The 27070-nt window shown below is 33.6% G+C and overlaps 4 protein-coding genes across 6 annotated transcripts in view; 2 read left to right on the forward strand and 2 right to left on the reverse strand.

The window, feature by feature from the left end:
* The first annotated feature begins 412 nt into the window (after positions 1 to 412).
* Positions 413 to 8025, forward strand: LOC106122884 (galectin-5). Of its 2 annotated transcripts, XM_013319021.1 has the most exons (8): positions 413 to 602; positions 1953 to 2041; positions 2409 to 2616; positions 3199 to 3342; positions 3774 to 3849; positions 6653 to 6669; positions 6746 to 6901; positions 7222 to 8025. In XM_013319021.1, exons 1-8 carry the CDS (start codon positions 576 to 578, stop codon positions 7279 to 7281), a joined length of 777 nt encoding a protein of 258 aa, XP_013174475.1. In that variant the 5' UTR covers positions 413 to 575; the 3' UTR covers positions 7282 to 8025. The 2 variants fall into 2 exon arrangements, with proteins under 2 accessions (XP_013174475.1, XP_013174476.1); XM_013319022.1 differs by lacking the exons at positions 6653 to 6669; positions 6746 to 6901; positions 7222 to 8025 and adding exons at positions 5239 to 5281; positions 5529 to 6168 and having other exon boundaries at positions 415 to 602.
* A 1455-nt stretch (positions 8026 to 9480) lies between these two features.
* On the reverse strand, positions 9481 to 14650 carry U4-U6-60K (U4-U6 small nuclear riboprotein factor 60K). The gene is made up of 14 exons (XM_013318853.1): positions 14301 to 14650; positions 14031 to 14140; positions 13843 to 13937; positions 13203 to 13361; positions 12943 to 13048; positions 12709 to 12779; positions 12336 to 12465; positions 11944 to 12062; positions 11231 to 11361; positions 10808 to 10892; positions 10486 to 10627; positions 10175 to 10244; positions 9987 to 10108; positions 9481 to 9619 (listed from the first exon to the last, which is right to left on the reverse strand). The coding sequence occupies exons 1-14, from the start codon at positions 14461 to 14463 to the stop codon at positions 9527 to 9529; spliced, it is 1596 nt and encodes a 531-aa protein (XP_013174307.1). The 5' UTR covers positions 14464 to 14650; the 3' UTR covers positions 9481 to 9526.
* A 472-nt stretch (positions 14651 to 15122) lies between these two features.
* Positions 15123 to 27070, forward strand: part of Prp3 (pre-mRNA processing factor 3) — a 13844-nt gene continuing 1896 nt past the window's right edge. Inside the window, exons 1-14 of one of the 2 annotated variants that reach the window (XM_013318973.1) lie at positions 15123 to 15449; positions 15582 to 15749; positions 16050 to 16227; positions 16538 to 16724; positions 17427 to 17510; positions 17720 to 17841; positions 18254 to 18448; positions 18743 to 18870; positions 19870 to 20063; positions 24002 to 24149; positions 24608 to 24761; positions 25742 to 25797; positions 26265 to 26414; positions 26972 to 27032. In XM_013318973.1, coding sequence (XP_013174427.1) covers positions 15322 to 15449; positions 15582 to 15749; positions 16050 to 16227; positions 16538 to 16724; positions 17427 to 17510; positions 17720 to 17841; positions 18254 to 18448; positions 18743 to 18870; positions 19870 to 20063; positions 24002 to 24149; positions 24608 to 24761; positions 25742 to 25797; positions 26265 to 26414; positions 26972 to 27032 — 1953 coding nt within the window. In that variant the 5' untranslated portion in view covers positions 15123 to 15321. The remainder of the gene's footprint in view (positions 15450 to 15581; positions 15750 to 16049; positions 16228 to 16537; positions 16725 to 17426; positions 17511 to 17719; positions 17842 to 18253; positions 18449 to 18742; positions 18871 to 19869; positions 20064 to 24001; positions 24150 to 24607; positions 24762 to 25741; positions 25798 to 26264; positions 26415 to 26971; positions 27033 to 27070) is intronic. The other variant, XM_013318972.1, reaches the window with a different exon arrangement.
* LOC106122852 (GATA zinc finger domain-containing protein 14-like) lies at positions 20278 to 21685 on the reverse strand. Its single transcript, XM_013318975.1, has one exon. It carries the CDS (start codon positions 21387 to 21389, stop codon positions 20283 to 20285), a length of 1107 nt encoding a protein of 368 aa, XP_013174429.1. The 5' UTR covers positions 21390 to 21685; the 3' UTR covers positions 20278 to 20282.

The raw sequence follows: 27070 nt of genomic DNA on the forward strand, positions 1-27070 counted from the left end.
CAGCCATGAGATGAAATGATGTTTACGATTATATAAAAGGTGGCGCCACTTTCCATACAAACCGTCGTTCTTCTAAGTTTCCACCCCCTGGCGAAATGATATTGCGTCAATGAAGCAAAATATCAAAGTTGCCAGTAATTTATTTCGTCTAATAAATATTTTTTGTTCTAGCAATAGTTTTATAAGGTAAAATTAGGTAAAATCGATTTACGGGAATTTTTTTAAAATATTAATTTCTATTTAAACGTTTTACCTTTTCATCTATTTATTAATTCAATAAAAAATTTATTGAAATCTCTTCAATATTAAATTCTCAAAAAGTTATGAAGACACAGAAAATTTACTACAAAAATCGATTTTCCAATAGGGTCAAACGATTTTAGGTAGCCCATCCCTAAAGAGACTTGACATTTTCCCGATATTTCGTCATATGACGTATGACGCATTCTTCAGTAATCTAACATTCGGCAACGGCAATTGAAACTGATATTTTATTAATGTTAGTCTGGTATCCATAGTGTTAAAGTGTAAACTCATTGTATTTTCGCTTATAATCAATCGTTTAACACCAAAAGATGGCCGCTCCACCGATCTATAATCCAGTAAGTTCATTTGCAAAACTTTCATTATGTTGTTTGTCTTGAATATGAAAATAGGATATAGCTCTTTTTAACGTTCTCAAGGGCGCCGCCGCGGCTTGATAGCTGTATTATTTGCCGTGTAAACACAATGTGCGTTGTTGTTTTATCAGAAACCATTTAAAGGCACATCTAAAACGTTTTTGTAGACGTTAAATGGGGTTTCAAGGTTTTGCCGGCTCCACGGCGCGTTACTTCGTCACGTTTTACATTTACGATTATACTTTTCATTTTCCTCTTGTGTAATATATGAAAATGTTACTATCCATAAATACAAATTTACTTATGCACTATGTTGCTTTCTTTATGTACTCTTATGTAAACATATATACATACGTACTAAACAGCTAATAATGAGATAACAAAAATAATTATTCATTGTATTAATTTTACATCTTACTAATATTATAAATGTGAATGTTTGGATGGATAGATGTTTGTTTGATGGTATCACCAGAACAGCTGCATGGATTTCATTTAAATGTGGCATAATTGTTCAACATAGTCTGGAAGAGAGCATAGGCTTATTTTTAATACTGAGGACAGTTAGTAAAACATATAAATGAGGTACCTACACATGATATCATTTACTAAATTGATCTGTCACTAGGGAATACTAGTTTTATGACAAACACTAATTGATAGATAAATGGAAACACTAGATGTGACTTTCCTCTAATTGGTATAGGTCATACAACATAATCTACATTGTATGCTTTGAAAATCTTTGAATTTTATATGTAGAATTAAATCTTACTAATATAAATGTGAATGTTTAGATTGTTGGATGGATGGATGTCCATCCATCCAACAATCTAAACATATGTATGTTTGAAGGTATCTATATAATGGCTGCAGAAGTCAACTAATTAGGTTTTTTACAGGCAACAGCTAGTAAAGATATAAATTTAATGGCGATTTCACTTGTCTAAATTAGTTTAGATTTTATACATATGCATATACAGTCTTACTTGGTTAAGAATTCATGGGATTAATATTTTTCCTACTAGAGGTTACTTACGAAGTTTGTGTGTATGTCTCTTGTTTATAAAGGTTTCTCACTTTATCTAGGATTGGTACATAAATCCATACATATGTGTGAAAAACATTATACAGTAGAGATATGGAATCTCCTGAGACAGTTTATTTATGTAGTATTGTGATATGGGAGGCTAGACAAAGTGCATTCGCATTTTTGAAGTTTGTTATGTAATAGTTTCGAAGAGAATGCATTTTGTTTAACCTCGCTGGATATTTTAGTAAGTGCATTTTTAGTAATAAATGTGCAAATAATTTGTTTCTGCTTTTTTCCAGATAGTGCCATGTGTGCACCCTATTCCTGGGGGTATGTTCCCCGGCAGAATGATCCGTCTGCAAGGCAGTGTTCCCCCTGGCGCACAGAGGTATGTGTTCAGTCTGTTATTAGAATTTTATATAGTTAGCTAAGATAGAACATAGAAAGACATATTTTCAATTAGTGTCATAGAGTTTATTAAGAGTGTTAGAGACACTATAGATTCTACTAGACATAGTTTGATATACATTTTGTTTTTATCAGCCTCTTGTGCATTATAGCTATTTAAAAAGCCTATGTTACTTGGGAATAATGTAGTAGTATCTAATGGTAGAAGAATTTTTGAAATTGATCCAGTCGTTTTTGAGTTTATTTGACACAAACATAAAGAAATACAATAGTTTTTCTCCCTATATTGTTAGTCTAGGTGTGCATCTCTGTTAGTAAACTTAATATCAACCTAATATTGTTTCCAGGTTTGCTATCAACCTCCAATGTGGTCCCAACACGGATCCTCGTGATGATATAGCACTCCATCTAAACTTCCGCTTCATAGAGATGTGTGTGGTTCGTAACCATCTCACTGCTATGAACTGGGGAGTTGAGGATACAGCTGGAGGCATGCCGCTGGTCAGGGGAGAGGCGTTTGAAGCTCTGGTGTTGTGTGAGCCGCAGTCTATTAAGGTCAGAGAGAACTTTTTTTAAAAGAACTCGAAATAATGTTTCAGCCAGTTTCCATAATTCCAGTCCATTAACCTATACAAGCGCTGGATTACAACTGGAAAAATGTAAACACATAGAAGATGTAACGCCATCTAGTGATTTTAGTTGCAGAGTTGGAAAGTAGTGTACAACCATCTTGTGTTTCTTTTTAAGAGAATGAAGGGGATGGCAATTTTATTTTTAATACTAGCTGTCGCCTGCGACTCTATCCACGCGGAATTGAAAAAACAAAACTTAAGTAGTAGTCTATATGGACTAATATTGCCAGCGTTGAACAACTTTTTCGCTTGGCGCAGGACAGGAAAGGGTTCGCTGTGCTGACGGCCAACCTCCAGTAATGGAGAGGCATTGGAAGAAGTAGTCTATATCTCCTTCCAGACTATGTTCTACATCTATACCAAATTTCAGCGAGATTCATGCGGCTGTTCTTGTGATATCTTCTAACAAACATCCATCCATCTATCTAAACATTCGCATTTATAATGATAAGATGATTGGAGACTCGTCATGAAGTTTCTTATAACTTTAATATAATTTAAACAGATAGCACTGAATGGTGTTCACTTCTGTGAGTTCCCGCATCGTCTGCCCTACCAGCGCATCTCCCACATGACTGTGGACGGTGATGTTATGCTTCAGTTTATCGGCTTCGAGGGAGCGCAGGCGCCGCCATCGCAAGTATTCATGGTATGTTGAAATAGTACATAATACTTTGTTAACACAATTTGTTCTTGTACATTTATGATAGTTTGGTTTTTATGATCTTTTATATTAGTAACTTCAAAATGGTGTGAATTTTATTAAAGCAGTTTATGACAAAATTTAAATCCTATTATTCAGAGATTATATAGCATTTTAATGAGGAATTAATTTTTGAAATTAGTAATAGTTTTTAAGTTGATTTGAAACCATTCGAACTTGGATAAGTAAGAGAAAGTGTGATAATTTTCTCACTTATAGAAGTTTCTCTTTTACCTGAGTTTCTCCCTTATTGAGGTTCTCAAATACACAAATCTCCACATTAATATTGGTATAGGATTTTATATAATACTGTTGTAACATTGTTACTTTTGACCACTTTACCATGTCTTGAACTATATTTTTTTATTGTATTCCAGTCGGAACCCCCAGCATACGGGGCCTACGGTGCTCCGCCCCCCGTGTACGGAGCCCCCGGATACGGCGCTCCTCAAGGTATGGACATAACTTTTGTATAGACTTTGATGCTTTTTAAATAAATAACATAGTGGTATATTCGTATATACGTTGTTGGTATATTGATTTGATGGTTTTGTGTATGAAAATGGATGTTGCATAATATATAAAATATTGAAATGACATAATATATACACAATAACCTTTTTTTGTAGAATATCTTAAAGAATTAAATATAATTTTAAGAAATTATGTATTTAGACATGCAAGTCGCGTTTTCATATACTTTCAAACTTTTTCTTCAGTTTAATTCTGACATAAGTTTCTTTCCATTTTCGTATATAAGATCATATAACTGAATCTTGTCTGGTTTTACAAGACGAAACACTTTTAGACAAGAATAGCATGTTGTAGTTAGTTCTATATGTAATTGTTCTTAAATCAGGTAACACTAACACAGTATTTAAAGGGTTAAATATAATTTTAATACTAATGGAAAAAATTATTTAAAAAATAATGACCGACCAAGAATGTCTTGTGATGAATAAATAACTCCCGCCAAATTTTTTGACTTTGACATGTCATTTTTTTTTAATTTTATGTCCTGGTAACATAGACCTTTAGGTCATATTTTATTTGGATTTGACATGTCATAGATTATGTAAATCATAGATTAAGTATTTTGTGAAATGGCTGTTTTTTTTAATTACTGTCCGTAATTGTATTGCTATGGTTATTTTTAACAATATTTTAATTTAAGTATTATAAATATTTCTAACACATTTACCATTGCATGAAATGGGGTAAATTCTGTCTCTTATATTCGTCTTTTTTACATTAATATTTTTTTTAATTAACCTATGCTAATAATAATGCCGAAAAATCTAAATTTATTTAAGAGTTTCTTTTTTTTTTTTTTTTTTTATTTGTACAAATAACATTTTTGCGCATTATTATCGCGAGTGAAAGTGTATTTACTTACAAAAAAAGGTAAGTTTTGATATATATAAATATTACAAGTGTTGTATATATATGTTTGAAATTTTATAACATGTCAATGTTTTTCGCTTGTATTTATTTACTGAAAAAAGTATAAAAAAAATTGTCTTGGTTTTTCGTTTTAATTATTAATGTCTTTTTATCCAATATCGTCCATTCTCTACTTTTAAGTTATATCAACCAAGGAAATGTCGACATTTTAAGTTTTATATTCGACTTTTTTATTTACTTGCTTCTTCTATGGGCAATATTAGGTACTTCTGTGTCTTTTCTTGTAAAAACTTATTATTTTGTGTATTAGCCTAGTTTAGTCATTGGGTTACTTGGTTGGTGTCGGATTAATCAATGTTATTTTCTACTATTTTGGTAGTTTTTTTTTGTGAACCAGCAGCTTTGTGTTTATTTTTTTTTTGTTTTATTTTTACGCAGGCTACTACTGATGGCTTGTAGCTGACGTGGACGATGTTACAATGTAGGTAGTGTTTTTTTTATTAATACGGTAGTGCCAACACTTGTTTAAAAATAAATATTTTTGTTTTTAATTCAGATACAAACAAAAAGGAACCATCGACTAATATTAATTCTTAGCATATTTTTTATCCCATTACAAGGACATAAGTTTGATAAAATTCAGAAAGCTAAACAGATGGGTACATTTAATCTTAGTTTTTATTCTTTTTTAGTATATTAGTATTTTATGGAATTATTTTATTTTTCAGGTGCACCATAAGAAACATAAAGTGCGCAGTTTGAAGAGTTCGTTTATAATTCTATATATTTCATTTTAAAAAATCGTTTATATGCCAACTTCATATTGTAATATAAGTGTTTTTGTGATTTTTTTCTCGAACTGTTCTCCTCTGGATGGTTCTGAAGTATTTTTCATCCAAAAAAAATTATAGCATAAGCTTATTTTTTTATTATTAAATTTGTTTTTGGTAGGGAGTCGGATTTGTTACTGGCAACATTGGGTTTTAAATGTCAAATGCTTTTTAAGATTACTAAATTTATTGCTATAAAATGTATAAAAAAAGAAAGCATTAAATGTTTATATGAATAAAAATATTTTAAAAAATCGTAAGTAATATTAATTTAAAAAACTATATTTCTTTTCACACTGGCATTAAAAAAAGATAAGTGTGCTATTGAATCTATGTTCAAGTAGAATCTCCCTCCGGAAATTGAATATAGATTAAATAATTGTTATTTAATTAATAAAATATAAAGAAAGATATTCGGCTACGTTGCTAATGTTTTTATGTAATTGTAAGATTCTTGCAGCGTGAAAGTTGTTTATTATTGTTTTAAAAAATTATGTACGCACTTTGATTATTTAATACAGTATTTGCATTTATATTATTTTGTTGTTTTATTTCGTAAAAAAACGATTTGGTAAAAATTACGACGCTAAAATTTCTATTAACAGTTGACAGCTGTCAGTGTAATTAGGGTTTGTTAGCTAGATTAATCGATTATGATTAAGAATCGATTGAAAATTCTTCTAAATTCTAATCGTTATAGCTAATTGTCAGTTGACAATTGATGCATTAGGCGTTTTGGTAAAATGTGTATTTTATTTATTAGTAATAAATATTGAAATTATAAATCTGAAATATTTTTATTTGGTTTTAACAAAATTGAAGCCTTTATGTAAATGTTATTTTTGTGAAAAGTTAATTGAAAATTGAAGTTAAAGTTAATAATGCAAATAATCAAGTATATTATCTCTACGCAATGGTATGCAAAAAATCTATCTACAAGTAAATCGCCTCGTAAAAGTAATAAAATCGACTAATTAGGCTTTTTATAGACTTTCCAATAATTTAATGTTTTTATTTTCCAGGATTCCAGTCAGCTGGTGTAAGTATTCTTTATAAATCTACATATATTTTTAATATCAAAGTACATTTTTAAATAAATAAATTTGTACATGTAGGGGTATGAGACGACATACGTTCAAGGTCAGCCGCAGCGGACAGGGCTGGGCACGGGCGCGGCGGTGGGGCTGGGTGTAGGTGCGTTGGCTGCAGGAGGGTTGGCGGGTTATGCCCTTGGCGGTGGCTTCAGCAGCAATGATTCGCCGAGGGAAGAGGTAACTTTCGAATGTTTATTATTAGGTTCCAAAAGAGAGATCCCCCACCTGAATTCGCCGAAAAAGCGAAGCAACTGCCCATAGATATGCGGAATTGCAGATGCGTTGCCTACTTATAATAGACCTTTATGTGACGGTTATGTAAAAATGTGTATTTGTAACATACGCCAGGATGATTTTTATCAAAATATAAAATCGACGGACAAGATTTTCATTTCAGATGGAGGTGTCAGTAATTCAATTTTTAGGCCTAGTAATAATGTATACTATAGGATTTTATTTTTAGCCATAATAATGATATATATTTTGTGGATTTTCAGGTGCATGTTTCATCATTCTCAGAAAATGTCGATTTCGGTGGCGACGACTGGATCGAATAAGCTAAAGTATAAGAATATAATGACCTAACACACCTACATATAAAATACACAAGCAAACTAAACATGTCCAGAATTATATGTTTAAATAACATATGACGGAAACTTTCTGATTAATAATAACATTTTTATACTAAACGCATTTAAATTTAACTATGTGAAAAAAAAATTACAATTATATCGATTTTCTTATTTTGGCGATCATAAATCGATACATCGAATAAGTTTGTAACATGCACATCACTATACTTTGTATTACAAAATGGCGATTGTTAATCAGCTGATTGAGTTATTAATTAAAAAATATAAAATAATTAAGAAACAATATCGCTTGGAATGAGTAAATTGCAAAACGCGCCTATATCCTTGCGTATGATTATTCCAAAAGCTAATTTGAAAAAAGTCTTGATGTTAAATAAAACTATTTGAATTAGATTGATTTGAAGAAAAATTTGTTAAATCTATGAATTGTTAATGAGTAAAAACAATATTTCTTGTTACGCGTATTCTTCTAGCTTATTTACATACTAATTTCACAACGTAGTTATATGTTTTTATTAGTTTTATACTATAGTCGTAGACTTATATCTCTAGACGGAGTTTTCAGAGTACAAAAATGTTAGCAAGACAACCGGAGGCATTTTTGTGGTAAATTTCACCAGTGTTGTCATTTATATTATAATATTTACATAAGAAGTAAATCGAATAGAACCTCTTTGATAAAAAATTATACTAATTAATAATTTTACAACAATAAAACACAATTTTTATTTGTTTTTAATGAATCTAATATGTGTATAAATTAACATTTTAACAAATTCAAAATATTTTCCCGATTTTTGGTACATTTTTATTACACTGGCAAACATTTGCGTCTAGTAAACGTTCTACCTAGAGATATGTCTATGCCTATCGTAAAATAGAGAGCATTTATGTTAGGCAATAAACGTAAATATAAGCAAATATTATCACATATTATGTCCATTTATTCAGTTATTTTAATTATTGTTTGTTTTTTATTGTATTGTAAACAATTTGTAGTTTATATTAATTGCAAATATAAAAGTTATTGGCGAAAAATGTAATTAATCGGTAATGTTACTATATGAAATATTTATATAGAGTTATTGTTTGGTAAAAATTTTAAAGGGAAAAATATTAATATCATAAATATTTAAAAAGCCTTAAACGAGCCTTTCTAAATTAAGATAAAAATTTCAAATATATAGCTAAGAGAAATATAGATTTTTATTAGAAGCTTTGTGCGGTGTTGGATTAGAAATTACGAAAAAATGCAAAACAAAGTTTCTGTTCAAAATAAGTACAACATATAATATGAAACCAAAATAAAAATATTTTAAGCGAAAACAATTTTTTTTTACAGTTTCTTGATTTTTTTTATTTCAGTACAAATATGTATAAAAGTTTGCTATAATAAAGTTTTTTGTACGTAGATATGAAAAAAATCAATAATCGACCAGCCATAGAGAGGTAAATAGATTAAAAAAGCTTATAAACAGATTTATAAGTATATTATTTGAATATTTGTGCGCACTAAAATATCTTTCACTTGTGTTTAGTTTGACTATTTTTAATACGAATTATTAAGTTTTCGATGTTATTGGTAGAGGGATTTTGAACATGCAAGTAACTAAAAAATACTTAATCTTTTATCTATTAAAAATAAATCGATTTAGTCTACCAATAACTTCGATTTTTCGCTATTTTAGTAGTTTTTAAGTCATATGGCAACACCGAGCAGCCTTGTCAAAGTTGCACCAAAGCTTCGGAGTTTTCGTAAACATTTTTCTATCGGTTTTTGTAATATTGTGAATCACAAATTTTATTGCTATAATGAATTTATTAATCGTTATTTTTGTTTTATTTTAAACACCTTTGAAAAATTAAAAAAAAAACACCTGGACAATTCGAAAACTTCGTCAGTCAACAAAAGGAACGTCAATATTAAGTCGTAAAAAAATATATTTTACTGTTTTTTTATATTTGATCATTTACTCCTATTTTACTTCTTACTAATATTATAAATGCGAATGTTTAGAAGAATGTATCTCCAAAACAGCCGCATGAATCTCGCTGAAAGTCATAGATTTAAAACATAGTTGGAAGAACAAATACTAATTAAGTTTTTCTTTAAATCTCAGACAGAGTCACGGGCGATAGCTTATCAATAAAAATCATATAAAATGTATGAAATCTTATATTTAAATATAATACAAAGTGTGAATGTCTATGCAAGGTCCGGAGCCCACAGTTTGAATGTGCGGTCGTAGGAACAAGTCGCGATGTACTTGTTGTCTAGAGATATGTCCACACTCATCACCTGGAAATACATACAACATACATCTATTCCAGATAATAAAGATACGGACAAATTGATAACCTTCTTTTTGAAGTCGGCTAAAAATTAAAAAAAAAGATAAACAAGTTGAGTGTTTGTATGTTGGTATTGGGGGTACGTCTTAATGTATTGGGGATGTCTGTATGCATGTTGGGGGTGCATATTCGTGTGTAAGGGGTGAATGTTAGTGTGTTTGGGGTAAGTTTTGGTAAATTGGGGGTGCATGTTAGAGCTAAGGGTACATGTTGGAATATTGAGGTGAGTTATTGTATGTTGGGGGTGAATGGGGGTGCGTATTAATTTTGGGGGTGTCTGTTAGTATGCAGATGCAGGGGTTGTCCGTTTTTACCTTGTTGTCGTGTCCGGAGAGTGTGCGCAGTGGATGCCAGGCGGGGTCAGACCAGAGCTTGCCGCTGCCGTCATACGAGCTGGTCGCCAGATAGTGACCATGGCTGCGCTGATATCTCACGTCTGTGAAAATGTAATAAAGCATAACTTTCTAATATAATTTAAACCTTTGTCAGATTCTGTACTCACCGCTAATTAGATGCGTGTGCGCAGGTATCGTGTAAACTGGTGCTCGCTTTCTTATATCCCAAATTTTTGCCTGAGAAATAAACAAAATCTTACTATTATTATATATATGCGAATGTTTAGATGAATGTTTGTTTGAATGTATCTCCAGGACTCCTTAACGGATCTCGAGAAATTCGATATAGATGTAGAACATAGTCTGGAAGAACACATAGGCTACTTATTAAGTTTTATTTTAATCCCCTGCGGACGGAATCGCGGGCGACAGCTATGTCTTATAGAAGGAACACTAATGTTTGTATGTAAGAACGTGCCTGGTGGTCAGCGGCGGCGGTGGCGAGGCGGTGTCCTGCTGGATGCCAGGCAGCGCCCAGCACAGGGCCGAGATGACCCTCCAGGAACATGACGCAGCGTCCAGTGCGCACATCCCACACGCGACCGAACGCGTCCATACCACTGAGAATAACAAAATTTAAAAATAAACTAAATATTGCATAACTATAGACAAATAATATAAAAATCCCGGAAGCTCTAGTATACGTTAATAAATTAGTTTTATATTTTTCTACAATATGGTGAGTTTTTTTTATATTTCTAGTCATACTATAATATAGTAAAATATATAATAAATATTACCCGGTAGCAGCTAACGAGCCATCTCCTTGAAACGCGATACTGTAAACTTGCTTAGCATGTCCTTCTTGATGGAGTACCTCCGTTGCTGTAAGAAAAACCGTTAACAAATATCAAACACAGATGGCGTTGTTATCAATAATTAAGTTTCCTTAAAAAGTCAACAGATGGCGCTAATATTAAAAAAAATTAATTTTAAAACTGTTAGAAATATAACGTTTTTGTGATTAATAAGTTATTTTAAAGACAAATAGAATACAGTTATTGTCTTCATATAGAATATAAGAATCATCTATGTATTACATGACTAGCATTTGCACGCGACTTTGTTCGCATACAATTTAAAAAATCATTAATTAGTACCTTAAATACAATTATACAATCGCATTTATAATATTAGTAAGATTATTAAAATGGTATACAAACCAGTCTCGAGGTCCCAGAGTCTCCAGGAGTTGTCAAAGACAGTGGTGGCGAGGAAGCGGCCAGAGGGATGGAACTCGACGCGCGCCACACGAGCCGGCCCGTGACCCTCCAACGACGCCATCGGACCTTCACTGTATACAAGTATATAGGATTTTTATAAATACAAGAAAACTATTCAAGTACATAAAGAATCCTTGTCTTTTAAAATGTTAAGACTAAAAATTATAAGTTACAAAGATTTTATTAAAATCTAATTATTTTGAGATATCAAACTAATTTCAATTATCATTTGAAACGTATAACATGCAATAAAAACATTTTTTTTTACGGCAAAAGGTGAGAAACGAGCAAACGATTACATGAATTCGCAGAAATGGCGAAGCGACCACTACCCAGACATCCGCAACTGCAGATGCGTTACCTAACCCCGCATGAAACAATGGAGGTGACACACAGAAAAAGGAAATTTCCAATTTTAATACTTCATCTTCTCTGTCAAATACACATCTTCCCATCCTTTTCTTAAAAGAAATGGTTGGAAAAGGGTGTATTTAGCAGAGAAGTGAAGATATGAAGAATAAATATGCTTCTGTGCATCTCCTTCGTCAATTAATGGTAGGCAACGTTTGTAAATTGCAGATTGCCGACACTTCGCCATTTTGGCGAATTTATGTCGCTGACTTGTGTGTCACTTTATAATATAAAATACGAACCCGGCAAAGTTCCACAGATGAACACTACCGTCGTAAGCGCAGGACGCCATTGTACAAACTTCTGATTTTTCATCAGTCTCCATAGACTCCGTGTCTGTGCCATCTTTTGCATTGTTTATCTGTAATTTTTATAAAATATCAGCTGTCGCCCGCGACTCCGTCCGCGTGGATATATAAAATATAATTTAACTCTTTTACAAAATGACGAACAAACAATCAGCCGTTAATTTACAGAATACTTCGACACGACCTATCACCTTGAAAGTCGACGAGCTAATGAGCGCTCTCTGAAGTTGGTTGCCTTATAATAAGATGTCAAAAGCTACGCCATTTTATTTTTTTATGCTTTGATTTATTTTATCCTTCTACATATATATAGTTTATATTAAAACCTTGTGCTGGAAGTGAGTTGGCAGAGCAGCCTGTGGATGGAAGACTGCGCTGCTGACGTTGCAGGTGTGTCCTTTGAGGGTCTGCAGCGGAGTGCACTCCGGCACTGACCACACCTTGATCAGACCTGACCTGGGAACAATTGTTATTTTTACGTCAAATAATTACAAAAAAAATCTATACGTTAAATGTTTTTTATATAAATGGTGTTATCAACAATTTTAAAATGAAACTTTGACAAATATTTTAATATAGATGGCGGTGTAATCAATTTTAATTAAATTTAAAAATAATTACTTTAAATGTAGATGGCGTTATAATCAATAATAAACAATTATTTTTAATTAATGGTGAGTAGTGAGGTGGTGTACTCACCAGCTGGAGGTGATGAGCATCTGACTGTCATCACTAAACCTGCAGAAGCTGATAGGACGACTGTCACCTATCTGAAAAATAACAAAAATATTAACAAGTAGCCTATGTGTTCTTCCAGCGGTATCAGAAGATGTACACATAGAAATGGATTATGCAAACATAAAGAAGTATGAACAAGAAAAATGACAAAAAAAAACGAAAACCTAGCTAATCAAAGTTCTAGAAATAACAGACCTGGCTGCAATATATAGACATAGCGGAGGCCTTCCTCTGTGACTCCTGTTTTGCTGCGGCGCGCACGCTGCCTGGTAGCTTCAGCTCTTCACGGGCCTTTGTTAACCTGGACAGGATAACATTACTTACAACCAGCCTTTGTTTTTGTTACCTTCAAAAACTAGACTTGGCCAAAACCCTCCGTGGTAGATGCCATAGAAAAAAACACGGTTAAAAAAGTAAATTTCAAAATATGGTAAGAAATGTCCGTCTATACTTACCGTTGTTTAGCTCTAGGCAATGAATATCTAGCGATCCACAGCCTCGCATCTCTCAGTTCCGGAGGACCCTCATGATACCAGGTACCTTCCCGTCCTCTGTCTCTCTCTATCCTGGCTTCTTCCTCTTCTAACTTCTTATGTATAGCATCCTCTCCAAGACTGGAATAGTTTGAAATTATAAACTTTAGCTCACGATTATTCTTGTAATTTATGAATTAAAATAAAAAATGTTAAGATTTAACAGTTAAAGTCTTTGTCTGGCTAATGATCAACCTCCGTAAGCAAGAAACTCGGGTAAAAGATAAATATCTACAAGTGAGAAAAGTCATGGGTCCTTGAACTCTCTTTTCCAGCTTTGACTGTATTTCAATGTTCAATTGTTAATTTACATACTTTTCGTAATGGTTAGCAAATAAATTGTTTAAAATTTGGTTAATTATAATAAATTGATTATGGACCCTCAATGGGTCTGGAACTAGTCTGTGCCATCACCAGATGAGCTTACGCGACTTAAGCCGTTCCTAATTCAAATTATATGATAGAATTATAATACACTTAAGTACTAAAATAAAATTTAAACTATTAGGGCTGGAGTTAAAATAGTTGTTTAAATGGAAAATTAGTTAAAATATTCACTTACTAACTAAGCAGATCACGTAGACGGACTCTCCTCTCAGCTGGGCCTTCACCAAACAGGCACACCGGCTCACCAAGTTGTCTCAGACTTCTGCGCACCTGATACACAGAACATTTACTTGGCCATTTTAGTGAAATTTCATTTAATAATCACAACACAATTAGATTCAAAACTTGTCACAACATCCTTACCTCGTCATCATCTGTAGATACATTCAGTTGTCTTGCTTTTCTCCTCCTTTCAAACTCTTCCAGTAGAGCTTTCTTGTCTTTGGACATTTCCTCTTCCAGTTCCATGTATTCTGGAAATTCAAACATACATTAAGTGAAACTATTTGTAAATTATTTACAAAGCTACTATCTAAAGGAAGTAATCTGGTTGAAAATTAACAGATATGATACATAATGAAAGCTTGAACGAAGGATAAATAGTTGAAGTTAATCAAAGTTTACAAAACTTACCACTTGAAATTTGAATATCACCAAGTTCTTTTCCTCCATTGTCTTCGACCCCTTCCCTGACAGCGGCGGCAAGGGCAGCCAGCCGTGCTTTCTCTTGTTCTTCAAGAGATCCATAGTGGACTTGTTTGGTCTTCTTTATCACCACTTCTTCATCATCAGACATATTGAGGTTATGTTTGTTAAGTTTATTAAAACAATAATGAATGAGATATTTGTAAAAAGCTTCTCTTTAGTAGCTTTACAATTAGTTTGGCAGTATTAAATTAGTTAAAAATCAAATAAATCCCTAGTTTGCCGAAACAAGCTAAACAAACCCAACTACTATGCGATACGTTTCAAGCATTTAACATGAAATAAACAAAATATTTTCTACAAAATTAACCGAGGAGTGTCTAGAATAGTTGTTATAAAGATATGTTAAACATTTTTAATTATATGAATAGTGCATTAAACTTAGGTAGAAAATTTTAAATTAAACGGATTTAGGATTAAAATGTGATTGTAGACACTTTTTTAACATTTTGGTAAAAACTTAAATTGGAACGTTGTACAATAGACAAATGCTTAAAACATCGTTACCCATATTACGGGAAATTTTCTTTAAACGGAAATGGACAAAATAATCAATAAAAAATTATAATAACCCATTAAGCACCTAATAAAACATTAATGAATAGAAAATCATTATATAAAATAACTTTAAGTAGAAAAAGGAAAAATTGATCGTAAAAGAAAATTCTTGGAAAGATATTTTTGTGAGGTTTGGGAAATACTTACTTATTGACACAAACACCGAAACTCCTGAAATTGTCTATTATTTACGTCAAACGTAACAAATGTCGCTTATATTTACAAAACATATTTAAAAATACATTATTATTATGAAATGAAGCGAAAGTAATGATACATCTGGCAAAATCGAGTGTCGGAAACCTGTGATTGTGTTATATTTGTGATTTATTGTGATACCTGGAGCATAACCTCAAAATTAACAATTTGATCTTTATATTCGGTGGAGATAATGGCTTTGCAGCTGTCTAGACGTGAAGTGGACGACTTGCGTTCGTCGTTAGATCGTGCAATTTATCGCACAATTGGGAAATCGGATAGTTCGCTTTTGTCAACAGTTGCGTCTTGCCTGACTAATGGGTAACTAATGTTCAGATTTAACTCTTATTGTTATCTGTTTAAAGTTTATATTTCTATGATTCCACTAGGAAGTTGTGTCGTCGCAATTTTTATTCAAAATTCAAATAATTATATGATCTTAACCTTTCACAGCTATGAACGGAGGAAAATCATAGACAAGATATCATCCCACATAGATTCAAAGAAAGCAAGTAAACTAGCAGACAAAGTGTTGGCTTTGGCACAGGAACTAATATCAAGTTCAAAGTCATCTAAGAGAAAATATGAGTCTTCAAGTGACAAGGATAGAGATACAAAGAGGTAATTACTAATTAGTTTACAGTTGAACATAAACATTAAACCTTTTGAATGATATTACTCAAGAAGGGTCCACCCTTAATACCAATTAACATGTTAAACGCTATAGTAGACATAGAAAAAATAATTAAAAAACTTTTTGCTGGAAATAGATGCAGAATGTTCAAAATATTTAGGTTTAGGGTTCAATCAGAATCTGGGTTCTGCAGATGCTATATAATACCTTGAGGTCATAGGTGTACTACATGGCACTTATATGCAGGCAGGGTTCCAATTTTAAATGTTTCTAAATCAATTTTTCAGGTCAAGACATGATGAAAAAGAGATCAAAGAAGAGAAGCGGGAGTCTAAAATTGAGAAGGAGAGACAGGAGAAAGAGGATGAGAAGAATAATGGTAATGGGATGGAATTGCCAATAATTCTACCTGAAGGAGAGACTGTCGGATCCAAGATGGCAGGACTTAGTGCGGATAAGATTAAGGTATTTTATATTATTTTGTATTAAACTTATTATCATTTAGAAACAAAACATTTTAAGAATAAGAAAATTACAATTAAATAATTGAATAGTACATATTACTTATCTTACAAATAATATAAATGTGAATGTTTGGATGAATGGATGAATAGATGTTGGTTACTATCTCTCTCCAGATCAGCTACATGGATAACTAAAACTTGGCATAAATGTAGAACATAGTCTTGAAGAACACATAGGCTATTATTTTTTTTTCGATGCATATAGAGTTGTGGGCGATAGCTTATATTAATAACATTTCTTTGTATTCCAGTTGATGATGGCGAACGCACAGAAGGAGATAGAGGAGCGCAAGCGAGCTTTGTTAGCGATGAAGGGTGAACAGAGGCCGAGTGTGAACGCAGCGGTGGCAGCGGCCCAGCAACTAAAAGTACAGATGCAGCAGAATAATGCCATACCACCGCCAAGTGTTATCAAGCCTGTGCTTTATTCAAAGCCATGTGAGTTTTGTTTTTTACACAAAAGGCGTCAAGTGGAAATTGAAAATATAAAATATTGTTACTTAGACCAAATGATTCTAATAAAAAATCTCGAATGGTGCTTATGAAGCGCTCCTGTTAACGTCAAGTGTCAAATTCTATTAGTGAGGGGATACAAGTGTCGACATCTCAATAAGACTAGTGTTGTGCTGACCGGCACAGTGATTAATTTTGTTTCTAACATTTTACAGTCTAATGAGTGTTCCGGAGGATTCATTTTAGTCATTTTCCTTCTTTTTTTTTATAAAGAAATGATGGGAATGGGTAGTGGATTGGCAATGGGAAGCATAAGAATCTTTTTTCTGTTAATTCCCTCCTCTTTCATTTGAGGTAGCTATGCATCAGCAGTTTCAGATCTCTATGGGTAGTGATCGCTTCGCTATTTCGTCGAATTCAAACTTGCACGTCTGTCAACTTGTCATTTAATTTTTTTTTATTACACTAATTTTTATATTTTTTTTAATGTGTTTTTTTTTGTTTCTTTAAGCAAAAAGTATTGATTTTGTGATTTTTCTACCAATAGTTGGTGTGATTCTTATATATTACAATACTAGCATTTGCCAGCGGTTACGTTTGCGTGTAATTAAATGAAAACATAGTGCAGACAGTATAGTATGTTGTCAGGTTTTTGTGTTTTTTGACGTATTATGATTTGTATTACAGCTGTAGCGCATTTGAGTCAAGAGGAGTTGGAGAAGCAGAGGAAGATAGCTGAACTGCAGGCGAGGATACAGAGGAAGTTGGCAGGTGAAGCATATTTAAACTTTGAACAAAGCTAGTAATTAAACCATTAGCCGTGGGTTTTTGAGAGAAAAATCTCTGTATATAAAATATCGTCATTTCTGTCATTGTCTTTGACAAAATAGAGATAGCAGTTTTACAATCTATTAAACAATCTTACTAATAAAGAAGTTTGATAATGAAGATTTAAGTTAGCTGTTTGACTATAATTGTAGGTGGAGCGCTGGCTGCAGCAGGTAACACGGGTCCTGCACCCCTCATACTGGACAGAGAGGGTCGCACTGTGGACACCAGCGGGAAGAGAGTCCAGCTCACACATGTCGCGCCCACGCTCAAGGTAAACTTGATCCTTACATTTATTGTCTAATTTCTTACAACAGCTGTAAGGAAACGTTATTGTTATTATTCTGGAATTTTTTTTTCCTGTAGTCTTCCTGAAACCTTATAATGGCCTTAGTTCTAACGCCATGGGCTAGATTTCTACTGGATTTTATTTTTTTGACCATGCTCCCCTCCCTAAAGGAGCGGCCGCATGAATTCGTCAAAATAGCGAAACGATCATTGCCAACAGACAACCGTAAATGCATGTACCTTGCCAAAATTTAATCGATGGAAGAGGAGATATCTCTTTCATCAAGTCTCCCCTTCCCATTAGTTCCTTATAAGAAAATTAGAAGGGAAAGGAGACTAAATGCCCTGGGCGATCCAACCTCGTCGTAGAAAAAAATCTTAAAAATAATACGTTGAAGGCGAACATCCGTGCACTACGTCGCGAGGAGTTCAAGGCTCAGCTGTGGAGCGGGTCAGCGTCCAGCGTGCCGGCAGCCAGCGCGCCCTGGTACGACGACCGCGTCGACACCAAGCCCGCTGTGCGCACTCGACGTGCTCTGCGCTTCAACGAGCCCGGCAAGTTCCGACATCTCGCTGACAGGCTCCGCATGAAGGTACACCAACACACGAACACACGAACCAACTACATCGCCTTGACTCCTATTTAAGCAGCCAAATTCCCTTTCTACTGAATCTTAAAAAAAAATTAAAAACACATAAGTACATGACGGAATTTGAACCCAGGATCTGCAGATTCCATGCTTGAACCTTTAGCTATCAACACTCTCACTTAGCTTAAACAAAATACATCTTACAGTATTTATATCCCTGCTCAAAGGACCAATATATAAAATTAACGTAGTATTCAACATTGAACCTTATAACTTAACGCATAAGGTCTATTTTAGGCACAACTGGAGAAGCTGCAGAATGAGATAAGTCAGATCGCACGCAAGACTGGCATTTCTTCAGCCACGAAGCTTGCCCTACTCGCCGCGGACACGCCCGACTCTGACCGTCTGCCAGACATTGAGTGGTCAGTGACTACATCATCAGCTCACTATACATCCCCATTGAGGGACTCGCAGCCTACCCTAAGTTAAGGGTGATTAGGCCATAGTCAACCACGCTGGCCAAGTGCAGTGACTTCACACATATCTTTGACTTTCTCAGATATTTGCAGCATCACCATGTTTTCCTTCACCGTAACCTCGGATTAATGTACATATGTAAATCGGAAATGGAAAAACACATTGGTACATGTCAGGATTCGAACCCAGGACCTGCAGATTGCAAGTCAAGTAACCCCTGAGCCACCGACGCTCAATCGTGTGCATATCTTACTAATATTATAAATGCCAATGTTTGTGTGTTTGTTACTATATATCTCCAAAACAGCAAGGATCTTGATGAAATTTAGTATAAGGAGATATGGTGGGTTTCCGAGATTAAAATTTCTGTATAACATCATCAGTCCTGTCGTTATATTTAACAAAACAGATATAACATTTTCTTTAATGAATTTCTATTTTATGTTTCGGAAACCCACGATTAGTCTGGAAGAACACATAGGCTACTTATTAAGCTTTGATTTCCGCTACGACTGAAATATCAGGCGAAAGTATTATACGATATTCTAGACATATTACACTTCAAAATGTCTACATTCTAGACATTCTATTTTGTATACATACCTGGATAAGCAAGAAGGCTTTTTTTTCTCCCATCGTACTTTCTCGCTTACCTTGGTCCTTCGGAACCGGACAAGGATTCTTGATTCTAGAAGATTCTCGCTTATCCAATACTTGTATTAAAAAAGGGATTGTTTGGATGGATGGATGGATGTATGTTAGAAGATATCATCAGAACAGCTGCATAGATCTCGCTGAAATTTGTCATAAATAGAACATAATCGAATAGAACACATAAGTGACTTATTAAGGTGTTTTTTATAATTAAGCACAGACGGAATCGCGGGCGACAGCTAGTATCTTTTAAGATATTGAAAAATACTCAATCTACTATCTATTTTAAGGTGGGACAGCGTAATCCTGATGACTCCAGAAGAGAGAGAAGAGAAGAGAAAGAGAAGTGCGCCGACAGGAGACAGCAGGACTGACATACAGAGAGTGGACGCATGTAATGTGGGAGATGATGATATTGTAGAGAATCTGAATGAAGATGCCATCACCAACCTTGTTGAACATCCGCAGCAGTTGAGACCGCCCAGTAAGTTGACTTTTTTATTAAAAATATTGTAAAAAAAAGAAATAAGTTGTTTATGATCTTATATATAAAAGAACGGCTTTACCGATATGCCTGAAATAAGTGAGGAGGTAGCTGAGAGCCAGGAGACGGACATAGGATACTATTTATTCATTTTTTATTCGCATTTCGCTACTAATCTTTTATTTAATTTCTATTTAGAAATAAAATAAGAATATAATATTAATTTACTTTATTTGGATCAACACATAAAAATCCTATTCTTTTAAAAAATGATGGACAACCCATAGACGCACACAAAAAACAGCTTTCCAAAATAACAGGTGCTGATGTACTGGAAGTTGTTTCTGGAACATTCTCCGTTGATGTAACCGTTACGCTATTTATCGAGTTATTTTCGTAACTGTTAACGTTATATCCGTTATTTTGGTTTTTCTTGTAGTTGTTTGTTGGATTGGTTTGTAAGTTTGGATTATTGGGTTGGTATGGATAGTATCCATATGGATTGAAATGCAATCCATTGTGTGATGTAATTGGGTTAGTATTGTATGGATTTTTATTATTATTTATTGGATAACCATTGTTGTTATTATTTCTGTATCCAGTATTTTGGTTCTGATTAGGTATATTTGATTGTTCATTATTTAATCTGTAAGGATTGTTAATAGGTTGATAACTAGGGTTGTTAACTGGTTTATAATAATAGTTATTTCTGTTATTCTGTTGGTTATAACCGTTATTGTAACTAGTTGGAAAATAACTGTTTTCGGTTATTCTGTTGGCGCCAAAATTATTTATATTTGGTTGGTTTTGATATTGGATTGTTCTATTATTTTTGTTATAATAAAGTAAATTGTTGTGATGACTCGAATTAAATATGTTTTGGAAATATCCATTTCTGTTTGGGTCATTTTGGTTAATTCTTCCATATGTTACGTTTCTCTTATTACGATTGAATTGTGATTTTGTTTTTTTTTCAAACGGCCAAAGATATTTTCGTTCCCGCACTTTTTTATCATATTTTTCTAATATTTGTTTTACAATTGAGTCTTGTAAAGTATTATTATTAATAATTTTTGTTTCTTTTATACGATTTGATGAATCTTCATTGTTTTTTTCTTCCAAATCGTCGTTATTTTTGACAAAATTTTCATTTATCGAAGATTTCATTCTGTCATTAATTTGTTTAGTTCTTTCGTTCAATTCATTAGCTGATAAAGTGAACGATATTCCTTCTTTTTTCTTTAATAGTTTTTCATTCGTTGAACTATAAAATAATTCGATGGATGGTTTAATATAAATCTTATTTTCTTTTTCATCTTCATTCATTTTTGATGCGAAATTATCTTTATATAAGTTAGTTTGTTGGTTTTGATTAAATTTCTCGTAATTTTTCTTACTAAATATTAAATCTAATAGTAAGTCGATATCTTCATTGATTTCCTCATCTTCACCGTTTACTTGTAAGTCTTTGTTATTATTTACGTATTTTCCTTCATCATTATTTACAATTTCTTGTAACTTTTGTAAGCTTTTCCTTTTATTTTTATCCAATCGTGCTGTATTTTTGTTATTTTTCTCTGTTGTAGTGTTTTTATTTGTGAATTTAACTAAGTTACTTACAGTTTTTGTTTGTTTTTGATGATTCCAATTATTTTCTTTTTTATTTAACTTGTCTTCCTCTATTGAAATATTTATATGTAGTTTTTTTAATTCATCGATTTTTAAAGTTCCATTTTTGTATATATCCTCTTTTGTTACTACGTTTTCATTTGGTTTTTTATTTTCTTCGTTTTTAATTTGTACATGTCTTTTTACTCGTATATCCAATGGATGGTTTTTAATATTGTAATTATTTATTTTTCCACTTATTGTAACTATGGCCGCGATAATATATAATTCGAGTAACATTATGTTTAACTTTATTGTATGAATGTTATTCGCGTACTGTAAATTGAATGCGGTTAGGTTTATCATATATGTTGTGAAACTAGTTGCTTCACTCGTTTGTACTTGTTTAATTAAAAAAAAGTAGATGATGTGTTCTTTCAGATTATGATCTATGATTAAAAAGGAATAAATTTCATGCGTATTTTTTGAGTAATTTACTATTATAGAAAATAGTTGCTAAAAATAAATAGTTGAATTCTAAAAAAAAAACAAATATTATTCTTAAGAAAATGAAAAGATTAAAGATCTTTTTAAAATAAACAAGTTGCATTCTAAAAATAAAAAAAAACTGAGCGACGGACCACGTCCGCGTAATAATACCAGTACCACTCATCCTGATGAAGGGCCCCCGATGTGCTCGAAACTAGTCGGTGCCGACACCGGACGTATATACGTCAGTGTTTAGCCGTTTTTTATATCAATTTAAAAAATAAAATGTTATTTTTCTTTAGAAATAAATGTTATTTTTATATCTTTGGTTAGAATGCAAATAGTTTTTTTTTTTAAATATAATGTATTGTTCGATTTTGATTTGTGAAGTAATACAAACAGACTGTATGATAAATGTTTTATATTAGTATTGATGAAGATGACAGCATTTCCGTCTCGTTATCATTCGTGGAAACGCGTATTTACTTGTACTGATCGTAGTTCCACGAAATTGGTTAAATTTGAATCATAAAATGTTCAGAAATAATTGTAAATAACATAATTTATAATTTTTAAGTAAAATCATATTAAAGTTACATCTTACTAATATTATAAATGCGAATGTTTAGATGAATGTATGTCTGAAGGTATCTTCAGGCTCAACGGAACTTAATGAAATAGAATAATATATAAGAATAAAATAGATGTAGAATATAGTCTGGAAGACAAAAGGCTACTTATTAAGTTTTTTTTTAATTTTGCGCTAACAGAATCGCGGGCAACACTTAGTTTGGCATATGGATTGTAGTCTAGAATAACATATAGCTTACGATTTTTTTATAATTTCGCGTAGACCGAGTCTCGGATAATAAATATTTCATCTTTTCATCAGCTATACATCCCCACCGAGGGGCTCAGAGCCTTCCCTAAGTTAAGGGTGATTAGGTCATAGTCAGCCACGCTGGCCAAGTGCAGTGACTTCACACATATCTTTGAATTTCTTCTCAGATATGTGCAGCATCACGATGTTTTCCTTCACCATAACGTCGGATAAATGTACATATGTAAATCGGAAATGGAAAAACACATCGGTACATGGCGGGTTTCGAACCCAGTATCTGCAGATTGCAAGTGCTTAAACCCCTGAACCATCAGTACAATTGTGTAACAAAATATAATCAAAGTCGTTTCAAGGACAATATTTTTTACATTTTAAATCTCGTTTATCTTAAACAATATCCTGTTCACTTTAATACGCATATTGATAACTAGCTGTCGACCGTGACTCTGTCTGCGCGGGATTAAAAAATACTTAATTAGTATCCTAAGTGTTCTTCCAGACTATGTTCTATATGTATGACAAATTTCATCGAGATTCGTTCAGCTGTTCTGAAGATACCTTTAACTAACATCTAAACATTCGCATTTATAATATTAGTAAGATTGACTACCATTTTGTTTTTACATTTTTAATACATTAATGTATATATCACATATGAAACAAATAGTCTCTTCCTTTCCACCCTCTCCTGATAAGCAAAGGATAGGGAAGAGAAATGGATTGATTTAATTAGGGGAAACATGTTGTCATCTATGTTTAGTCAAAGATAATGACAGGGATGACAATATGTTTTATATCTAGATTTTGGTCTCATGCACCAAAAGTAGACTGTATTTTTTAAATGACATCAAAAAGGAGGAGGTTCATAATTCGTCTGTATATTTTGGTAACTACGAAATAGGTTGTCCGATTTTCAAAATTCTTTTTTATATTTAAATGATGTTGCGTGTCATTTGGTCCCATTTTTTTTAATTATTTAAGTTTTTATTTTATTTCTTAGCGGAGCCATTAAAGCCGACGTATATGCCGGTCTTCCTCACAAAGAAGGAGAGGAAGAAGTTAAGAAGACAGAGCAGACGTGAAGCTTGGAAGGAGGAGCAGGAGAAGGTCAGATTAGGTCTGGAAGCACCACCGGAACCTAAACTCAGGTAAGTCTTACTAATATAAATGCGAATGTTTAGATGGATGTTTGTTTGAAGGTAACTCCAGAACGGCTGCATGGGTCTTGATGAAATTTGACATAGAACATAGTCTGGAAGAACTCATCGACTATTAAGTTTTTTTTTAAATCCACGCGGATAAAGTCGCGGTCGACAGCTAGTTTTATATAGCTGTGAGAAAAATGACAAATTTTAAAATCAACTTTCGATCAGACGTCAAATTCTTTTGGAATAATTCATCTATTTAACTTCTTACTAATATTAAAAATGCGAAACTCTGGATATTTGTTTGAAGATGTCTCCGGAACAGATCAACGGATCTTGATGAAATTTAGCACAGATGTAGAACATACCCTGGCAGAACACATAGGCTACTAATCAAGTTTTTTTTTATTTCACGCGGATGGAGTATGGGCGTCTTATAGGATATATATATTTGTGTATAGGATATCGAATCTAATGCGTGCTTTGGGTACGGAGGCTGTACAAGATCCGACCGCCATTGAGGCGAAGGTGCGGGAACAGATCGCCAAGCGACAGAAGACGCACCAGGATGCAAACAAGGCGAGGGCACTCACAAAGGAACAGAAGAGGGAAAAGGTAGGATGTTTCTTAATGGTTTTATTCTAATCTAGCTTTAGTCAGCTACTTTGTCAGCTTGGAATTAAAAACATGCCTGCATACATCAGCTATCTTCCAGTCAAAGTTTCGTCAAAATCGATCTAGACATTCTGAAGATTATCAGGAACAAACACAAGCTTGCAGACAGGCAGACAGACTTTTAAATTTGTTTTTTTTCGTTATTAGCAACGCAAATATATAACGTGTAAGAAATATTATATTTTTCTTTAAGGTAACATACAGATACTCCAGTTTTATTAAGTGGAGCCAGTTTTATTAGTTGGAACCCGCGACTTTGTCTTCGTAGTATTAAAAATAAAAAAAAACTAAGTCATTTCAAAACAATTTTGATACTGTTAATTATTGTCTTTCTGTATGTCTGTCAGCAAGTTTGAGTTAGTTTCGTGTAGTCACCGCAACACCTGGATTTTGACAGAACTTTGTCTGGAAGGTAGCTGATAGGTAGACCATGTATAGGCTACTTTTTGAATACAGGCGAAGTCGCAGGCGACAGCTTTTTATTATATGGTGGCAAACGAGCGAGCGGCCACCTGAAATCGCTGATATAGGGAAGTGACCGTTGCCCATAGACATACGCAATTGCATATGCGTTGTCTAACTTTGATCGACGGAGGAGAGGATGCACAGAAAGAAAATATTTTCCCTTTCCATGCATCCTCTCATCCGGAAAGTCCACTTCCACTTCTCATCCTTTCCTTATAAAAAAGGGTAGGAAGGGAAAAAGGACTAAATTAGACCTCCGGGACGCACACTCATCATCGTGTAGTTGGAATAGCTTCCACTTGAGGCGTGTCTTTTGTGTGTTCGTGGTATATCACCGGGCGAGTCTGGACATTTCGTGCGAACATGTTAAAGTTCGCTCTACCACTGTTAAAAGTTAGTTAATTTAAAATTTTCTTTTTATTAACGTGTTTTAATTAAGTCTTATTTGGTTACAGATTGACAGGAAGATAAGGGAAGATACATCACTAGGTGTCCACGTGGCTGTTTATAGGTGAGACATTATTCCATTGTTACTTTTGTCCCTTCCCTTCCCACCCGTTCCCTACTAAGGATCTTTCCTTGAGGAACTGGAAGGGAAGGAGACGTATAGAAATGGGGGGCTGTCATCTTTTTGTCCATACCACGAGCACACAGAAGACACGCCTCGAGTGAAAGTTACAACTGCTGTCTGCAGTCTGATGAGTGTGCGTCCCGGAGGACTTATTTTACTCCTCTTTCCCTTCCAACCCATTTCTTATAAGGAAATTATGGGAAAGCTATTTGATGTAGGAGACGTATAGGAAGGGGAAATATTATCTTTCCGTGCGTCACTTTCTTAGTTAATTAAAAGTAGGTACTTCATCTATAAATGCTGATGTCTATGGGCAACAGTAATTTCGCCGTTTTAGCGAAATCAACTAGCAATTAAGTGTGTTCATTATTGTTTAAATAATGTTTGTGAGTATTGTATTGTTTCAGAGTGAAGGATCTGTTTGAATGCGCCTCAGCTAAGTTCAAAGTGGAAGTGAACGCGAAGCAGCTTCACATGACGGGGTGCGTGCTGCTGCACCGCGGCTGCTGTCTCGTTGTCGTGGAGGGGGGACCTAAACAACATGATAAATATAAAAGGTACAATCACACAACACACACACACACGTAGAGCGAGAGAGAGAGAGAGAGAGACAGCGAGAGTAGGGGTTCAAGGTCGAGAGAGAGTTCAAAGGATTGCTTTTTCGCTTATAAAGGTTTCTTTCTGACTTAGAAAGAATCTCTGTCGTGACTAGATAACTCTACTTTGGCTGAAATATTGTTTGATAAGTAACTTAACTTTGGGTAGGCTCCGAGCCTGAGGTGGGGACGTATAGTGAGCTGATGATGAAGTAAAAACCTGACTAATTAACCATAATAATATGAATCCAATGACACCTTACTCGTCAAAATCGGTTTAATAGTAAAAACACTGAGTAACAAAGGATTTTTGAGAGCAATATCTCAGTTTAAAACATATCGTTAACTCTTTTTTTTTCAAAAATAACGACAATGATGACGATATGTTTTATATCTAGATTTCTCTATCAAACACCAACGGTCAATCATTTAAAAAGAACTAAAATATTCAAATTTCTGTATATTTTGCGTGGTCATAAACAATTTTTCAGTTTTTATTTTTTATTTTTGTTGATCAGGCTGATGCTGCATCGTATAAAATGGGAGGAGGATATAGTGAAGGACGCGGAGGGCGCGGAGGTGCCGAACGCGTGTCATCTTGTGTGGGAGGGTGTCAC

The sequence above is a fragment of the Papilio xuthus genome, unplaced genomic scaffold, assembly GCF_000836235.2.
Source record: "Papilio xuthus unplaced genomic scaffold, Pxut_1.1 DF826776.1, whole genome shotgun sequence".
In the NCBI taxonomy this organism is placed as follows: Eukaryota; Metazoa; Arthropoda; class Insecta; order Lepidoptera; family Papilionidae; genus Papilio; species Papilio xuthus.

Coding starts and splice junctions, on each gene's coding strand:
- LOC106122884 (XM_013319021.1), top strand. CDS start 576: ATGGCCGCTCCACCGATCTATAATCCA. Junction 603..1,952: donor CTCCACCGATCTATAATCCA/GTAAGTTCATTT, acceptor GCTTTTTTCCAG/ATAGTGCCATGTGTGCACCC. Junction 2,617..3,198: donor GTGAGCCGCAGTCTATTAAG/GTCAGAGAGAAC, acceptor TAATTTAAACAG/ATAGCACTGAATGGTGTTCA.
- U4-U6-60K (XM_013318853.1), bottom strand. CDS start 14,463: ATGTCTGATGATGAAGAAGTGGTGATAAAGAAGACCAAACAAGTCCAC. Junction 13,049..13,202: donor TTGCCTAGAGCTAAACAACG/GTAAGTATAGAC, acceptor TATCCTGTCCAG/GTTAACAAAGGCCCGTGAAG. Junction 10,893..11,230: donor ACTCTGGGACCTCGAGACTG/GTTTGTATACCA, acceptor TTTTTCTTACAG/CAACGGAGGTACTCCATCAA.
- LOC106122852 (XM_013318975.1), bottom strand. CDS start 21,389: ATGAATGAAGATGAAAAAGAAAATAAGATTTATATTAAACCATCCATC.